This window comes from Sinohyriopsis cumingii, chromosome 6 (genome assembly GCF_028554795.1).
Source record: "Sinohyriopsis cumingii isolate HCF-2022 chromosome 6, ASM2855479v2, whole genome shotgun sequence".
In the NCBI taxonomy this organism is placed as follows: Eukaryota; Metazoa; Mollusca; class Bivalvia; order Unionida; family Unionidae; genus Sinohyriopsis; species Sinohyriopsis cumingii.
This window is the reverse complement of record NC_142966.1, coordinates 159,099,714-159,116,643: the sequence shown is the minus strand read 5'-3', so window position 1 is coordinate 159,116,643 and position 16,930 is coordinate 159,099,714. Positions and strand designations below refer to the sequence as shown.

The 16,930-nt window shown below is 35.1% G+C and overlaps 1 protein-coding gene across 2 annotated transcripts in view; it reads right to left on the bottom strand.

The window, feature by feature from the left end:
- LOC149798377 (proteolipid protein DM beta-like) overlaps positions 1-16,930 on the bottom strand; it is a 220,189-nt gene that overhangs the window by 191,253 nt on the left and 12,006 nt on the right. Inside the window, exon 1 of one of the 2 annotated variants that reach the window (XM_089963551.1) lies at positions 446-1,265. The exons of the other annotated variant lie outside the window; for it this stretch is intronic. Within the exon in view, the coding sequence (XP_089819677.1) occupies positions 446-500 (55 nt within the window). The 5' untranslated portion in view covers positions 501-1,265. Of the gene's footprint in view, positions 1-445; positions 1,266-16,930 lie in introns of those variants that run through there. 2 annotated transcript variants of the gene reach the window in all.

Genomic DNA, 16,930 nt, shown 5'->3' with positions numbered 1-16,930 from the left:
TGGATAAACATGCTTTTGGATCTGGTTGAAAGGCGGCAAAAAAGCTAGACGATATAAACTCTATGTGCAAGTCGTAAATACTATCCTGAAAAAATCTGTTCTCCAATCCAATTTGTATTAATTTCATAGCGTATGTTGTACAGACACACTGATATCATAGCCAAACGATGCACTGAAAAACATTGATATTATTTCAGCAGTATTAAATATTTTTGAAGTATTTAATACATACAAAATATTAGCGGCATAAAGGTGAATATAACATACTAGCAATGACTTTAATGTAAAAACAAAATGCTCGTGGATTAAACTATATCGCAAACTCGAGAATATTGTATGTTAGACTTAACGCACCACTATAACTTATGAGTGATTTGAGATCCATCTCTTTGTTTCATGTCACGAGACACTTATTGCAAAAAAAAACAAAAAACATACCACTTACTTTCAGATATAACCAGTTCCTTCTTGTGCGATTTAAACAAGTTCCCGAGGGCCATTTTCACCAACGGAACCTGATTATGTGATGGGTACAAAGGTCTTGAATGTTTCTCTCCTCTGCAGGTTTTATATCAGAAAAAACCACTGTAGTATCCCTTTTTTGATGTGACAAAATAGAATTTGTGACTAGTATGTGTGTTATTGCCTTCAGCTCCAATAAACGTGGTAAAAGCTCGTGTAGTCCCGAATTAAGCTCTAAGCCGGAATATAACTGAAATGCAAGATATTCCAAAATGATATCTTATGTGTGAAGTAGTTGTGTAAGGTGATCGCCACAATGACAAATTAACAATAAAAAGGGCATAGCTTGACACTGTTTTGTTGAAGAGTTAACACTATCAACAATATCACAATAATTATAACAGGTATTACTGGATGAGAGACACAATACCAAGTTCCCGGATTCAGCTGTAACTTGTCAGTAAAGCGAAGTGTTTGAAGGAAATAGTTTCGAATTTCAAGTGTTTGAAGGAAATAGTTTCGAATTTCAAGCACAAGTGGGCACTTCAGATAATATTGTATTTTTCACACAAGCAGTTGCTATTCCTTCTACCTACTGAAAACGATGCAAACGTTAAGGGTCACGTGCATAGCAAGTTATGTCCACTTCAGAAATGAATATACAAAAGGCATCCAGGCGAAAATGACATAACTCCAAATGGAAATCGTTTTAAAGTGACGTAGCCACCTACACGGTTCTGAAACGCGTACAGCAGGCATATAAATGTTGATGCGGGTTACCATGTATATATAAGAATGCATGCAGCAGGTAAACACGCAGCTTTGATGGATTGGGGGAATGCAAGTGGAGCACTTTGATGAGGGGTGCAAACTTTAGCTAACGACCAGATTATTAAGCCATTACTATACGCCGAGAACACCATGTACAGAAAAACTGTTGGCACATATATCGTTTGATACATACATGGCGCAGATTGAGTCATTAATATACAATTAGAGCAGTACGAAATTCTTAATCATAATAGTTGGTGTTACCATTCCGGCGATCACAAATTCTAGGTCGATTAGGCAGATGCGTTTTACTATTCAGATATTTGCCGGAATCAGCCGAGAGGGGGAAAAAATCCAGTTTAATAACAATAATGTACATGCCCATAAGTATCAACTAAAATCAAAATGTTTAATCTTACCGTAAAATATAGTCGTTTATTAGTCGACTAAAACGGCAAACAATAAAGATCCAAGTCTCCCGTAGCATAATGCGCCTGCAGATCAGGGTCAATATTGTTTGTTCTACTGATTACTCCTTAAAAAGAAATTGCACAGACCCAGACCTGTCGGCGCATTATGCAACGACAGATCTGGGTATGTGCAGTTTGCAGTTGGACTCGACGTATCAGCGTGTACATACGATGCTTTCATAATCGTACATTCTCGGCAGTTTTTAAGAGTGGGTGTTGTATGCTTCAGATCTGTGCCAATATTGGCCGAAAAATTACAATTAGCAACAAAATGAGTTACAAATTATTTTTACCGAGGTTCAAACACATTAGAGACTGAAGAAAAAAATTGTGACCGTAAACATGCGGCTAATAATTTACGACAATAGTACAACTGTTAATCGACAGTTCAATTTATAATGTTCTTTTGAAAATCCTTAATCACCAATCAAATTTAGTCACAGTCAAATTTTAAAAAAATATACATTTTCTTAAGAAGATTTATTTCAATTCAGATAATTTGAAGATACCAACACATCAAGGGTTAAACGTAAAATGATGACGAAAATGACCTGGCTGTCTAAACTACATTAGATGCTCTCTGGCCAATCTCCAACCACTCGTCAAAAGTTTGGTTTGGTTTTTGTGGGTTCAACGCCAATTTTCAGCACAGGACAGGCTATACATGGTGACCAGTATATTTGGTGGAGGAATAATCCAGAAAAAAACACCGACCCACAAAAACTATGGTAAAGCTTTCTGAGATACCCAAGTTGACCGACCCGAGACTCGAACCCACGCGGATAGCGATGAGATGTGAGTGATAAATAATTTTAAACGTCTTAAACCACTCGGCCACCAGGGTCCATACTCATACTGACTTTATGAATCTTCGATTTTATTCTTTAACTTGTTTTAGCGTGTTGAGATATATTATAATTATCCCGGAAGTGATGACGGCGTGGGCGTCCACAATATTCAAGTCTGCGTTTAAGTTTGTGCCAGGCAGTTACACGTGGCTTGTGAATGAACGGAGAAAGACACCAAACATATGAGTGCAGGTACTACCTCAGTTTCCACGGAACACTTGTTGCCAGGAAGCTCATGAAATAACAATTGCACACATCACATGTCTACCATAAACTTAATTTCCATTTGTATAAATTTGAATGATGCGGCAGATATAAGATATATATGTACGTCAGCTTCTGACATTAAATATGGGCTCTGCGTCAACACTTTGTCAACGCAATACAGAACAATGTGGCAGTCATGTGAAAGTGACATTCTAATGTATATGTTATAGGTTTGTAAGTGCGACGATTATTATCCACGAACGTTAGAATCTAGTGTTTGTCACTATATCTGTGTGTGTGTGTGTGTGTGTGTGTGTGATTTGGCGAATAACAGCTCTTTTAAAGTGCGCTGGATCCAGCAAGGGTGTCAAGCTGAAACATACTAGTCGAAACATCAAACATTAGAAACCTTTAATTCCAGAAGAAATTGTTAAGTAGTTTTTTTATATAAATTTCAACGCTTTATGTATTTAGTTTTTACATTGTCTCTATTTTGTATTTTCCTTTGAAAAAGACTCCATGAGAATCGAAAGCGCTCAGTTTGCGTAATTACAAACACTTAATAGCAACGTTAACGTCTAACAAGCTAACCAAGTATTCAGATTCAAAACCGGTTCAGTGTGTCGCTTGGGGGATAGTAGACAGGGAAGTTACAAGGGACTCGTATTTGCGAAGTCGTCGGGCTTAACAAAACATTAAATAATACCTTTTTATAACCTTTATCACAACATAAAATAGCATACTTACGTTGACGATAGGATTTTTCTTATGTAATACGGGCGTTCAGCAAGTAGAACGTCTGTGCGCATATTAATATGTATTGCTGCTTCCTAATACAGATGACACTGCGTGCATTTTTTGATCATTGTAAAAACCTGAATGCTGACTGTCACTGCGTAAAAGGCAAATATTCTGGGTTTTGACAAGGTCACTTGTTGTTGTTTTCGTTTTAACCCCATTTCTCTTATATATCCATGTGTCCATTTTTCTCACGTATCCATGTGATTCTACACTGGATTGTATGGTGTGTCGAATAGGCCACGTATTGAAAAAGAGTTGACACTTGTACAATTATTTTTGTACAGGTCAGTGGTGATTTTGAGACATTTTTCTATATTTGTTGTTACTAATTATTTATGTTCTTTTGTGTATGACATTTTAACACTGAGTAAATTAGTTTCTATTGTTGTACATTATAGTCTTTTTCAAAGGTGCTTTAAAAACCAGAATACAAGGAGATTAATGTGGCTGGGAGTCTACACGAAGAGAAAATGTTAGACTTAAGTCTTCCATCTCGTACATTTGGTCTTTAACCCATTATCATGATACCACGAAAGTGGCTGGAGATTTTAATTCAAGATTCAATAATAAGCCGGTAATAAATTTTCGAAAACTGAATTATCAATTGTGGTACAATAAATAATTCAACATGTACAGTAAAACTTGTCAGCAGGAAATATGAATATTCCACTCTTTATTTTGGTGAACATCATACTGTTTGTGGCTAAAACATTGTGTCTTTATTAATATTACAAAAATACATGGAGAATTATGTTACTGTCTTCAACATAACATTCTACATATCGCCAGTTATTACTACACACAGTCTCCATATTGATGTACACTGCATCACAGGTTTTTTTTAAAAAAAAGTTATTAATTCACACACACTCAGCTTAATGGCGCAAGATACTTAGCTGAAAGAAATCGGACATACCATAATTTTTAGCCATTTCTTCACAGAGTACTAAAACCCACCCACCTGTACTGAATTGAGCATTATCAATAGCCCTTAATTGGTAAGTCCTTTATGTGTTCATTCTTTATGACCACACATACGTCTAGTGTATAAATAACTGTCTTGGGGCCTCGGGTGGCCGAGTAGTCTAAGGCTTTTGCCTTTACAGATCACTGACATCTCACCTCCGTTCAGTCAACAGGTTCTTTCTGTCAAGTATGCTTGCCACCATTTATAGCTTGTCTGCTAATCTCGTACACTGTACTGAAAAATAGCCTTAAACCCACCAAATAAAACCGGAGAATATATGAATCTGTCATTCCTGTTAATCTGTACATCTGCCAGTTTAACAGGGTTGTACGGCACATGCTAATTTTATCTTGCTTAACAATCCATCCCCATGACTTGACACCATCATCTTGGCAATACACTATAAAGAATCTCACAGCCCTTGATGTTGCTTTCGTCACTGCATACACGCATCGATGGCCTTGCATGTGTCTGCTGCTACTAGAGAGGACTGCTCTGGTGGTTTAAAATGGTTAGAGCGTCCGCCTCGGATGTGGGAGGTCGCGGGTTCGAGCCCCTGGCGAGTCATACCAAAGACTTTTAAAAATGGTACTAGCAGCTGCCTCGCTAGGCGTTCAGCATTAAGAGGTTAGTGTTATGACTGGTCGGTATGGTGTCAGGATAATGTGACCGGGTGGCATATGATCCTACTTGCCTGCAGCCTAATGCCTCAGTGCTATACATCACTTTAAACTGTCACATTTCAGACATCGTAACGATATGACTGAACAATTGTTAAAGCTACGTTAAAATTGTTAAGTCACACATTCACACACGCTGCTGGGAAGGTTCAGATATAAGTTTCAGTACCACTTTGTACGGTAAACCGCTGTCTAGTTATCACTTTGCGCTCACTTCGAGCACAAATGAAACTAAGATCATTGGTCAGTAGAATAAACATTTGAAACAGATTGTGGCTTTGTTTTGAACATACCTTTCCGTGAAGAGTGAAATCTAACATTATCCCAACGCTACCATCACCAACGAACAATATGTCATCAAAACAAACGACGTCGTTCGAAATGAGTTTAAAATTTGGGAATTTTATTACAGCTGGCGTAAATTTTACATTATGATACAAAAACATAAGCACAACTGGAAATACGGGGGACGGAGTGTAAACGTGTCTTTCCTTGCGTTATAATGCTACAAGTTTTAAACCCAGACCTTATCCACTCATAGGGGCTCCTTACAAAGAAGATAAGGAGTGTCAGTCAATTAATTGAGGTCTGTGAGGTCTTACCTATGACAATATAACATTGTTAGACAAACACACCTGTCCTAAATTCATTGACGGATACTAATTTTCTTTGTAACGAGCCCCTGTGATCCACTCACCGATACTCTTCATTTCATTTCTAACGAAATCATTTGCTTCGAATACGTATCCAGACACATGTACAAAATTACGCATTTCCTGTACTGTAAGAGAGACCCAGGGCAGTTAGGCTGGTTATGCAATTTCGGTTGGTTCAAGAAACAAAATGGCTGAAACGTCAGCAGCGAAAGCCAGTGAGGTTTGGTAAGAAAAATGACTATTTTGTTTATTTCATCTGAACAGCTAAAACGCAGGTGGGCTATGGTATGTCATTTTGCAATCAAATTGTGCCATGAAAATGGGAAGTAATACTTTTCTTTAAAAAGCATTGGTTTGCGCTTACTTAATGGCCATGCTCTCGTGTTTGTTTCTTCTTTTTTATTTTTGGAGCTTGAAATGTATCAATGTTAACTTAAAACGTATACAGTGTAAGGTATATTTACTTTGTATTGTGGTTGACATTTATCCATAGTTGAGGGTAGGAGTTTAGTCTACCTGACTAATGTCATTTTTTTTAAACATCATATTACATGGCTAAAATTTATCTTTAATTTTAGATTGTACATTAAGATTAGTATTATTTAGAGGTAAACATGTTTACTAGGTTAGAGTTTAACATACAACCTTGATTCTGACCTTATAATTGTCTAGAAGTAGGCTTTGTTCACAGTTTGATGGAAACTTCCATTGTAATTGACCTAGATCTATGACATTTTGTTGTGTCATGAGACAGGTGATAGTCTGCGTGTATGTTTGAAGTAAACATAATTATTTGTTCCATATCTTAACATCAGTCTTTGTGAAATCAATTTTAGATGTGTTCAGTTGAGAGGATTACTTTTGTTTATTTATATTATTCATTGGAATTACCAAGTGCTTATTGATTTAGGACTAAATAACTATTTTGGAATTATTGTGAATTCGTTCTGGGACACTTCTATTTTACATCAATACTGTTGGTACATTTGTACATTCGAGACTGTTGTCACACCAGTACCTTCAATACTCGAATTCGTTTGGAACACCACTGGAATTCTTTCGGACATTATGCTTTTGGACTTGTGATTTATTTCAGACTATTGCAAGTTCTTTCTATATTTTCACTTTGTATTCTTGAGAAATAAATTATTCGTTGAATCTGACCAAACTTGTTGGTTTTCGCTTTTTTCGGTTACTCAGTTTAAGACCATAGAAACGTAATAAGGAAGACATTACCGGAATGCGTTCGTTCAAAAAAATACCTGTAGTTCAATTATATTACATTCTTTAAAAAAAAAATCCGTTTGAAATACATTGTACGATGGTCTAATTGACGGCTTTGTCACCACAAGAAATCATTTTTTTTCGTAAACGAATAGTTGTTTTCTTTATGAAGAAAACTAAAAGCATGTTTCACCGGTAGAGTTTTAGTGAAAATTTATAATTTGAAATAGTACGAAGTGTGGGTAAACTTCAAAGCCCCAAAAAGAATCAATGCCAACAAAAACTCTTATCTATTTATAGTTGTAGTCTCAGATTCGTATCGCCTTTTGTCCGGATGTGGTGATGTTCATATTGATTTATGATGTCAGTTTTGTTAAATATCGAAAACTAAAGATGATTAATCCATTTATGGTTAGAATCCTTATAATTATATATATATATATATATATATATATATATATATATATATATATATATATATAGAGAGAGAGAGAGAGAGAGAGAGAGAGAGAGAGAGAGAGAGAGATTGCATTTTCAGATTTTTTGTTTGTTGGAATTTTCAGATGCTTCGACGAAATATATGGTAGGAAGAGTCACCATACTGTGACTGCAGTCCTTCGAATTTCACGTTGATGTATCTATAATCATATAACCCAAGAAAACCTCTTTAGGCAAGGAATGTTATAAAACTTGTTCTTTTTCTTCTGTCGAAATCACGTATGTCTAACCTACACGTGAGTAGGGGTTTGTGCAGGCTAACTTTAATCGAAGAACTTGTTCAGGAAATGTCTAATGTTATGGACTCAATGGCCAGTTTCAAAGATTGCCAGCATTTCATCGTTTAATACACAAGGACCGATTTACTCTTGTCGATACATATCCTCATGCTCATTAGGCATGCGTATAGCTTCAGGTCTGCAAACAATGTTTTGATGATGACAACAGGAAATTCCAAGGATAATGGCTTTTTCTAAGGGATCTGACATGTCCTGATATGTCCTCTCGTGATGTTATCGGGACTAAAATAACGGACTTTGACATTATTTATAAGTATATTTGTTTCTGTGCACACTGCTTCCATCCAATACCTATTAATATATTGATATACATTTCATGTATTGGTCGACTGATAATGAAATGGAAACGAGTATTCACCGTTTGCCGTGTGCGAATGCTTGCATACAGAAAGATATTAACCGATGCTGGATTCCCATACGGATAATTAAGCATTTAAAGATTACCTCTAATGCAAATATAATATTCGTTTGAATTAAATCAAATATTTTACTCATTACATGTTTCATCACTCGGGTATGTCATGGATTTCAATATTTTCCACACACATTACATACATGTTGAGATAGACAGCTGAAGTTTTAATAGAACTTACGTATTTATTACGAACTTTGTAATGTATAATATTTATTTTAAAATCTATTAATCAATATGACTAATGAATGCGATGGATTTTATGGGGAGTGTTCAGATTAAAAAGATAATAGTTTGTAATATTCATGAAAATAAAGTACTTAGATATAAGCTAAGTTTCAATATGAGCTTTTTTTTTATAAAAACAACAGTAAAAAATAAAGGAAAACTTGTACTGTACATAACATACATGTGCATTTTCAGGTTCTAGGGTCGTGTACTGGCATTGTTAACAAGAAAATAAAGACTCTTCTTCCGGGTCCGAACAGCCAATACCGAGGATGTGGAAAGACTCGACTTGGCAGCTTGTGTATCTAAAAAACCAAAACAGATGCATATATCATATACATATTATTTTACATGTATATATTTTAAAAAAGAAAATATATAAAAACTTGAAATCAAATCTACAATATCATCAATGACCCCGCTACAAAAGTATTTACTTTTCAGAAGTGAATACAAATTTGCAGCAACAAAGACCAGTCTGTACACCTAATCTGGACCAATCCCCTACGTAATATTAAACAGTGTAGGATCAATCAATGTGAGACCTAGTCCTGCAATGTACGACATAGCACGTTAATTTTGTTTTTGTGCTATTTCATACTATCAAAATAGCGGGCTCGTATAGCGTGTTCCGATGTCGGTTGACATAGAAACAAGTAGTCAAAGTTTCAGGAATATCTCACACACTAGGCAGCCCATATCAACACTCTTCCACAAATTCATATGCAATTAATATACCTACTGTGTTGTTTTATCCTGGTGGAATCAAAATCTGACATTAGCAAATGGCCGCAGGTTCATGTTCCGTTGACATACTTTTGAATTTGTTGAAATGCGACGGTAGATTCATGTGGGGGATTGGTTTCTTGAACGAAACGAAACGTTGCTTACAGTTTCAATAGGCATAATATATTTTTTATTTGTTTCGTTAAAGAATAATATTTCAACTTAACGCGATTCTGACATTCCCGGCTTTCATCGCTTTCCAGCCAACTGAAATGTAGGCCAACAAAGCGTGAAAACAGGTCAATTTCTTTTGCGAGAATTTTAATTTATTAGAGATCATCAAATGTACATCAAATTAAGTAAAGTCTGACTAAAACATTTTGACTTTACTTTGTAGAAAAGCGTCGTTATTTTAGTTGCCAGTTGTGTGAGATATTCCTGAAAAATTTACTTTCGTTTCGATGTTAGTCGACATCAAAACACACTACACAGCGCCGTTAGTAGGCCGTAAGACCCTGGCGCCCACAACATAAATATCAGCGTCGAGGTCTTACATGTAGGGCTAGTGAAACCAGCCCACTGCCAAATATTAAACATGGCGAGATCGGTCAGTTATCGCTGACCTACATCTTTGTGTTGCACCTATTATTTAAGCAAACTTGACGTGAACTGTAAACTTGCATCTGGTCACAATAGGAAGTTTCAAAAAATCAAGAGGTCATATGCGTTGATTTTGATTTAAATAAATATGACAAAATATGAACATGTTTGTTTTTGCACGCTGGGGTCTCTATCAATATTTTTACGCTTAAATCGGCATGCCAGAGGCATGTCTTTTTGCAGGGAAATTAAACATCTTGATAGACGCGGTGTTATTCTTTGACAAAATGACCCATTTTCTCATCTCAGAATAGCTAACTTTTGTGTGAAAACTTACATGTCATCAATGGCCACAACTTAACGTTCTTCAGCCCGCTGCAATTCTGTTGCTCAAACCAGCGCGAAATCGGGCGACCAATCTGAGTGCACCGGGACTATGCAGTACATTGACATCCACGACGACGACAATAACAACAACAACAACAGTAATAATAATAATAATAATAATAAATGAAATAAATTCCGTGACAAATGCTTGGGCATAAAATGTTTAAAAAGGACAATGTTTAAGGGGTCGACCATTTAATATTCGAGGCCGAGGGAGTGGGCGTTGTTAATTTGATTTAAATAAAACTTTCTCGCCCCAAATAGCCTGTAAAATATAGTCTTCCTTTGAAGAATAAATAATTTGTTATATCCATTAAATCAGTAAAAAAATAAGTAGTTTCTTTAGGTAAAAGAAGAAAAAAATATATACTGACTGAATGAAAATCCAGCACCCAGCCCCAAGCCAGAAAATGAATGATCGGTCTGTAACACGAGGCAAAAATGGATATCTACCATGATAATTGCTGCGTGTGTCATTTGTAACTGATCTTTTATCTTACAGACACCATGTTAAACGCCTGATTTTAGAAGTTTGTAAATTTTGTAGGAAATGTCATTGACGACGGCAACTACTAAATGCTCCCTCCAGTTGTCATGGTTCTTTCATCATCAGGCAGCTAGATTTGACTCAGAACTCAGATCTGCTGAGTCCAAAGTATGTTCCCTTTGATAGGCTCTTCCTGATTTTCAACTCATTTACTAACACTTTCACCTTTCGCATAGCTTCTTGCTGATTTCATTTATTCATTATAATAATCTAACGTTACAAAGAAAGGTATTGGTTGATTGTCAGGGTGTAAGTTTTGAAACAAGAAGAAGAAAAAACAAAGGATTAAAACAATATCGTTTAACGGATATGCTTAGTATATACGTACTGTAACACGCCAAGATTCTACGGTGGCGTTCCACAGACATAAGGTGCGTCTGACAGAGTGTCAGGGGTAAGGTGACGTTGTTTGCAATCGCAACATGCATAATAAATAGACAAAACTACTTATGTGCTTTCATCCGAGTGGGCGGAAAGAACGACTTTGATACGGCGTAGGAATGTCAAGGCCGTTAGTCCGAGACGTATGTTCCTACGTCATATCAAAGGAGTTATTTTCCCGATTCGGAACAAAACAATTATGTGGTTTTGTATTTATTACATAGCCCCTTTTTATTCACGCATTCTTTTATGTCTTAATGTATACGTTTAAAGGAATGATTTTGGCGTTTTATGAAAAATATTGTTTAACCTCATGTGCGTCTGCGGGGCTAGGCATATATATATATATATATATATATATATATATATATATATATATATATATATATATATATATATATATATATATATATATATCCATTCGACCCAGAATCAAACACAAAATTTGTTCTCTGTGCTACGTTTCACTGTCGACTCTAGTCCAACATACCTATCCGACCTCAACGATGTGTACACACCAGCAAGATACTTGCGCCCCTCTTCTGACAATCTTGTACTCATTATTCCCACTATGAAAACAAAGTCATATGGACAGCATTATTTTGCATACCAGGGCCCAGCAACGTGGAATGAATTGCCCACTGAACTTAGACACAAAGACACAGTGATCACATTCAAGAGGGCTCTCAAAACTCACTTATTTCGACTGCAAGAACAAACTTAAAAACCTAATAATATTTCCTACCTTAAATATTCTCAGCATGTTTTTTAATGCTTTCTAATTTCATGGTGTGTGTTTTTGTAATCATATCATTATATGTTTTTTTATCTTATAGGTGTTGTCTAATGTTGTAAAGCACTTAGAGCTTCTAAAGATTAGGCGCTATACAAAGTCCTCATTATTATATATATATATATATATATATATATATATATATATATATATATATATATATATATATATATATATATATATATATATATATATATATATATTGTAATCGTGAGATCTTTTGTAGACAACTTCACATTACATTTTGTCGTGGTCAGCGTGATACGCAAACATTATTAAGATTGATGTACGGGTTAGGCTGACATTAAGTTACTGACTGTGAGGGATGGGATATGCTATGTTTGGGGCATGAAATAAATCTGAATTAAAGTCCGTTCGATAACGTAAGACAGATGGAAGATGTCAGTGTTAACGTAATGTCAAATAGCGGACAATGCCAGATTTGAGACAAGAGCTACAAATTCCGGATGTATTACTATTAATTGATTTTGAAAAAGCATTTGATTCTATTTCATGGAAATTTATTGATAATGTTATTACTTTTTTAAATTTTGGACCAAGTATAAGGTACTGAGTAAATGCTTTTTTAATACAGTATCTCATAGGCAGTTTCACAAAATGGCGTCCTTTCAGAATTTTTCAAAACTTACAGAGGTTGTCGGCAGGGTGATCCAGTATCCCATATATCTTCTTATTATGTGCAGAAATATTGTTTTATACTATTAAAGGTATCAAGTTAAGGGAGACAGAATATTTACTGTCACAGTTTGCAGATGACACTTCTTTAATTCTTTGTGGTTCTTTTGAATGCTTGGAATCCTCTGTTGAAATATTGAGCTTCTTTGCAAGGATTTCAGGATTGAAACTGAACATTGCCAAAATAAAAGCTGTCTGGACAGGAAGCAAGAAGTACAGTGCAGAAACATTTCATTACAGTTTAAAATTACAGTGGGTAACTGAATTTGCGTCACTAAGCATTAAATTTTAGGTGGATTTGGATAAAATGGTAAAAATGAATTTTGAAAATAAAACAGAAATGCTTCAAAATTGCTTAAATCTTTGGGAAAAGCGATCCTTAACACCAGTTGGTAAAATAACAGTTAAATATATATATATATATATATATATATATATATATATATATATATATATATATATATATATATATATATGTGTGTGTGTGTGTGTGTGTGTGTGTGTGTGTGTGTGTCTGCATTCTAGATATTGATTTAGCTTTGAATTTGATAATAATGTTGAATGGGACATGTGAATATATTTAATCTGTCACAGGCATGTGGATTTTGTTTCCTAACTTCTGAAATATAACATAGGTTTTGGGCCAGTAAATGACCATGTTTATTTCACTCCACTTACGAAATAGATACTCTACTTTCAAGCAAATTTTAGGTCATATTTCACTTACAGTAGTTAAATACATTCAAATTTATAAAGAGAGCTCATAAATTTACATTACATTCAATCTATATTTTTATGATTTATTTTAATGCAAGAAATTATTGATGCATTGAATTTAAAAATATGCATGTATTTGTAAGAAATCGAAGATTCTGTCTCTTTCTAACATGCGGACGAAATCTTAATATTCATTTGGATATATTCTAACATGAAAACTCTAAACTATATTGTAATATTGTTATGTTTTCTTCTCTTTTACTTCTACTTGAACAGTCGCAAGAATTTAAAACTTAAACGTACAGTTTGTTCTGTGCTCCATTGCTTACAAAATACCAACTACAGTATAACAAATGTATTTCTTCTAAATTGCGTCATAATTAAAATACGCTGCTGCTGCTCTCTGTGATAGATCTACCTTTATGTTGCAAATTTTTGTCAGTTTTATTCTCAGATTTACCAAACAAATCGTATCCTCAACAATTTTAACTTGAAAGTCTATGGACCTATACCTGCTGCTTAAATAATATAATTACGCAGACGACATTATTTTGAAACTCTGAAGCTGAAATGGATTTAAGCTAAGTTTGGCATTTTAGATGAATTGCATTGTGGAATGTATCTTGGGATTTAATCATCGGATAGAGTTTTCTCCTAGATGTGGGGCATTTCTAGCAATACATCGAAACTTGACCCCGATAGTACTTATTATTTTTTAAAATTTCATAAAAGATTCCAACGGCAACATAATATCAGTCCAACATTTAAACGGAAACGTACTTGCTCTCTCTCTCTCTCTCTCTCTCTCTCTCTCTCACACACACACACACACACACACACACACACACGTGTTTGATGTCACTATACATCTATTCATCTGAGAACTCATTGTCAAACATTCCGTGCAATGCCCACATTAACTGCCTCGCGCTACATACGGTACTCTCCCATAATCTCCTGCGGCAAAATCGGACATTTTGACCCAATATAACTGCATTTCTTAAAATTACAAACGTGACATTTTACATTAATATCAAACGTATAGCAACAAATCATTCTCGTTATTTTATAAGTGGAATTATTATCGAATATTTCCCGTTGTAAAAATAGTTCCTGACGGGGTGTGCGATACAGAAATCATATGTTGAACATTTGTATCGGGTTCCAGATAAACAATTTAAGATTAGATGGGTTTGTAATAAAGAGAATGTTGGCGTACCATTATGCTACTTTCATGTACTGTGGCTGCAATTTCTTTATCGTGGATAATCTAAACACATAGTTGATCATAATGGCTGCTCGCATGAGCTCTAAAAATCAGCCTTAACTAGTTGAGAGTACTCTAACTTAAGCAGTTATAGACGGGGAAAACGAATTTTGTAGGCAGTAGCAACATCTAAAAGTACACAGAATAAATAAATTAACAAAATGATGACAAGTGACAACAAATTTGCCTGACCAAGCGGAGCTTGTATTTTTTTTTTAAATAGGTGAACGTATGAAGTATGGCCAAGGTGAATACTATTTAACCCAAACTGCAGCCATTAATCACAAACCAAACATAAATAGAATTAAACGTTAATAAAACAACGCCCATGATACAGTCTTTCTTACAACAACTGCGGAAAAACATGGGAAATTCTTTTTATTTGAAAAGCTGCCCCTGCATTTACGAAGCGTTCAGCGCCAGTTTAAAGCAAATATGAAAATTTGTGCAAAAAACTTTCTCTTTTTCAAAATATAATGCATGATTTTATCAACAAAATGGTACATTAACATGAAGTCATGCGTGAAAATACCTAATTTTCTTTTGCTTATACGATATGACTAGTGACAGTATTGTGTGTGCAACGACCTTAATTATGGGGAAATTAGAAGTTTAGAACACATGAGTAAAGTCAACTTAAATTTAAAACTGTTGAATTAAGTGAAACAAATTTGTTTTAGCAAAAATGTTTATTTTCATTTCATTTGTAATAAAATGAAAGAAACCATGTATGACATAACAGATTCTCTTTCATTAACTGATGTTAGAAGAATTATCAAACTTTGACCTTTGACCTATATGAACCCGATCTGTTTCATCCCTGTTCAAACCGTAAGGTTTGTTAGTGACATCTCCGGAATAATTGTGGGACTTTTCATGTTCCTGTCTTTTAGCATCACATTGGTTGCTATGATAAGAAAATCCAATGTGATTTTTTTTTAATAGCTTACTTTTCATCTGGGTGGAGACTGTGTTTCTGTTGGTCTTTGCTACCAATGAATACTGTTCTGTGGAAAAATACATCCGAATTATTCAAAAAGACTGTTGAGTTGCTTGTAACTTAAATGTTTCCGCTATGCAACCAAAATTAATCATAACAATAATACCTCTGTGGTCACCATAGTGTAATGCCGCAGATCTTATGTATAAAGTAAAACATATAAAAAGTATCCCAAAAGTTATGGGCTTGTTTTTTATGGGTTTTTTTTTTCTCTTTCTTTTTAGTTTGAAGTGAAAATGACTTAGCAGAGCAGAAAGTTTTTGGGCCGTGCGATATTCCGATCTTATTAACTACATCAGTCCTGTTCGGTCGGAACATAGCTCAGACATTACCGTCAGATCGTGAAATAACCACGGAAGTGATTATAATAATACAATTTGAATCTATTTGGTGATTCGCCTCAGGCGGAGTGCACCACATATGTTAGGTCTCACTGGATAGTTTCGTATTTTGACACCCCCCTAATTTTTAAGATAGAAGGCATGAACCTAATTATCACAAGCCTAGCATTTATAAATTCACACATAAGCTAAATCTATAATGTGGTTTAGATTTACTTTGAGTTAGGCTTGGAAATAGGTTGGCTTGTTGTTGACTGCCTGTCGCAGTTAGATGAGTATTGGAGATCAAATGCGTAACTTGGGCTGCAAATGAGCTGCCGTCTTGGCTTACGTATTTATGTGTGTCTGCTACAGGGGTAAATATCTAAAAATCTAGATGGTTGAGGGGTGATGAAAAGTATGCTAATTTGTTATAGTACTAGTGAACTTTATTCATGCATAAGGCACATACTGATTCTTTTAGCTGCCTTTGTCACAGAAAACTATTCAAAATAGCTATTTCTTGTCAAAAATGAATGTAAAATTTAGGGGTTGGTGGCAGTGTTAGTTTAGTATAAAAACCACCAGTTGCGTCAGGAATTAACCTGATTACTGCAGTCAAAATCTCACATGTATGCTTTCTGCAAAAATCATTAGTATGTTTTTATTTGTATCTTCAGTGTAAAATTATTTTCATTTTTCTGTAATTGGTCATTGTCGGATGAAAATTCACCAGATAAACTGTCCAGTGAGACCTTACGACAGCAAAGGATGTGAATATTCCGATTGTAACTTTGCCTCCTGCCGCCATATCATTCCATGTAAACGAAAGTAGTTCAGAATATAGTTCTTGATGGCGACGAATTACCTCCGAGGATTATTTCAAGACGTGACGGAAACTGCCAAGCGATGTTCCGATCGAACTTCGTGTGAATAAAGGATAGTCGTCCACGTAAATATGGACCTCGTGTTA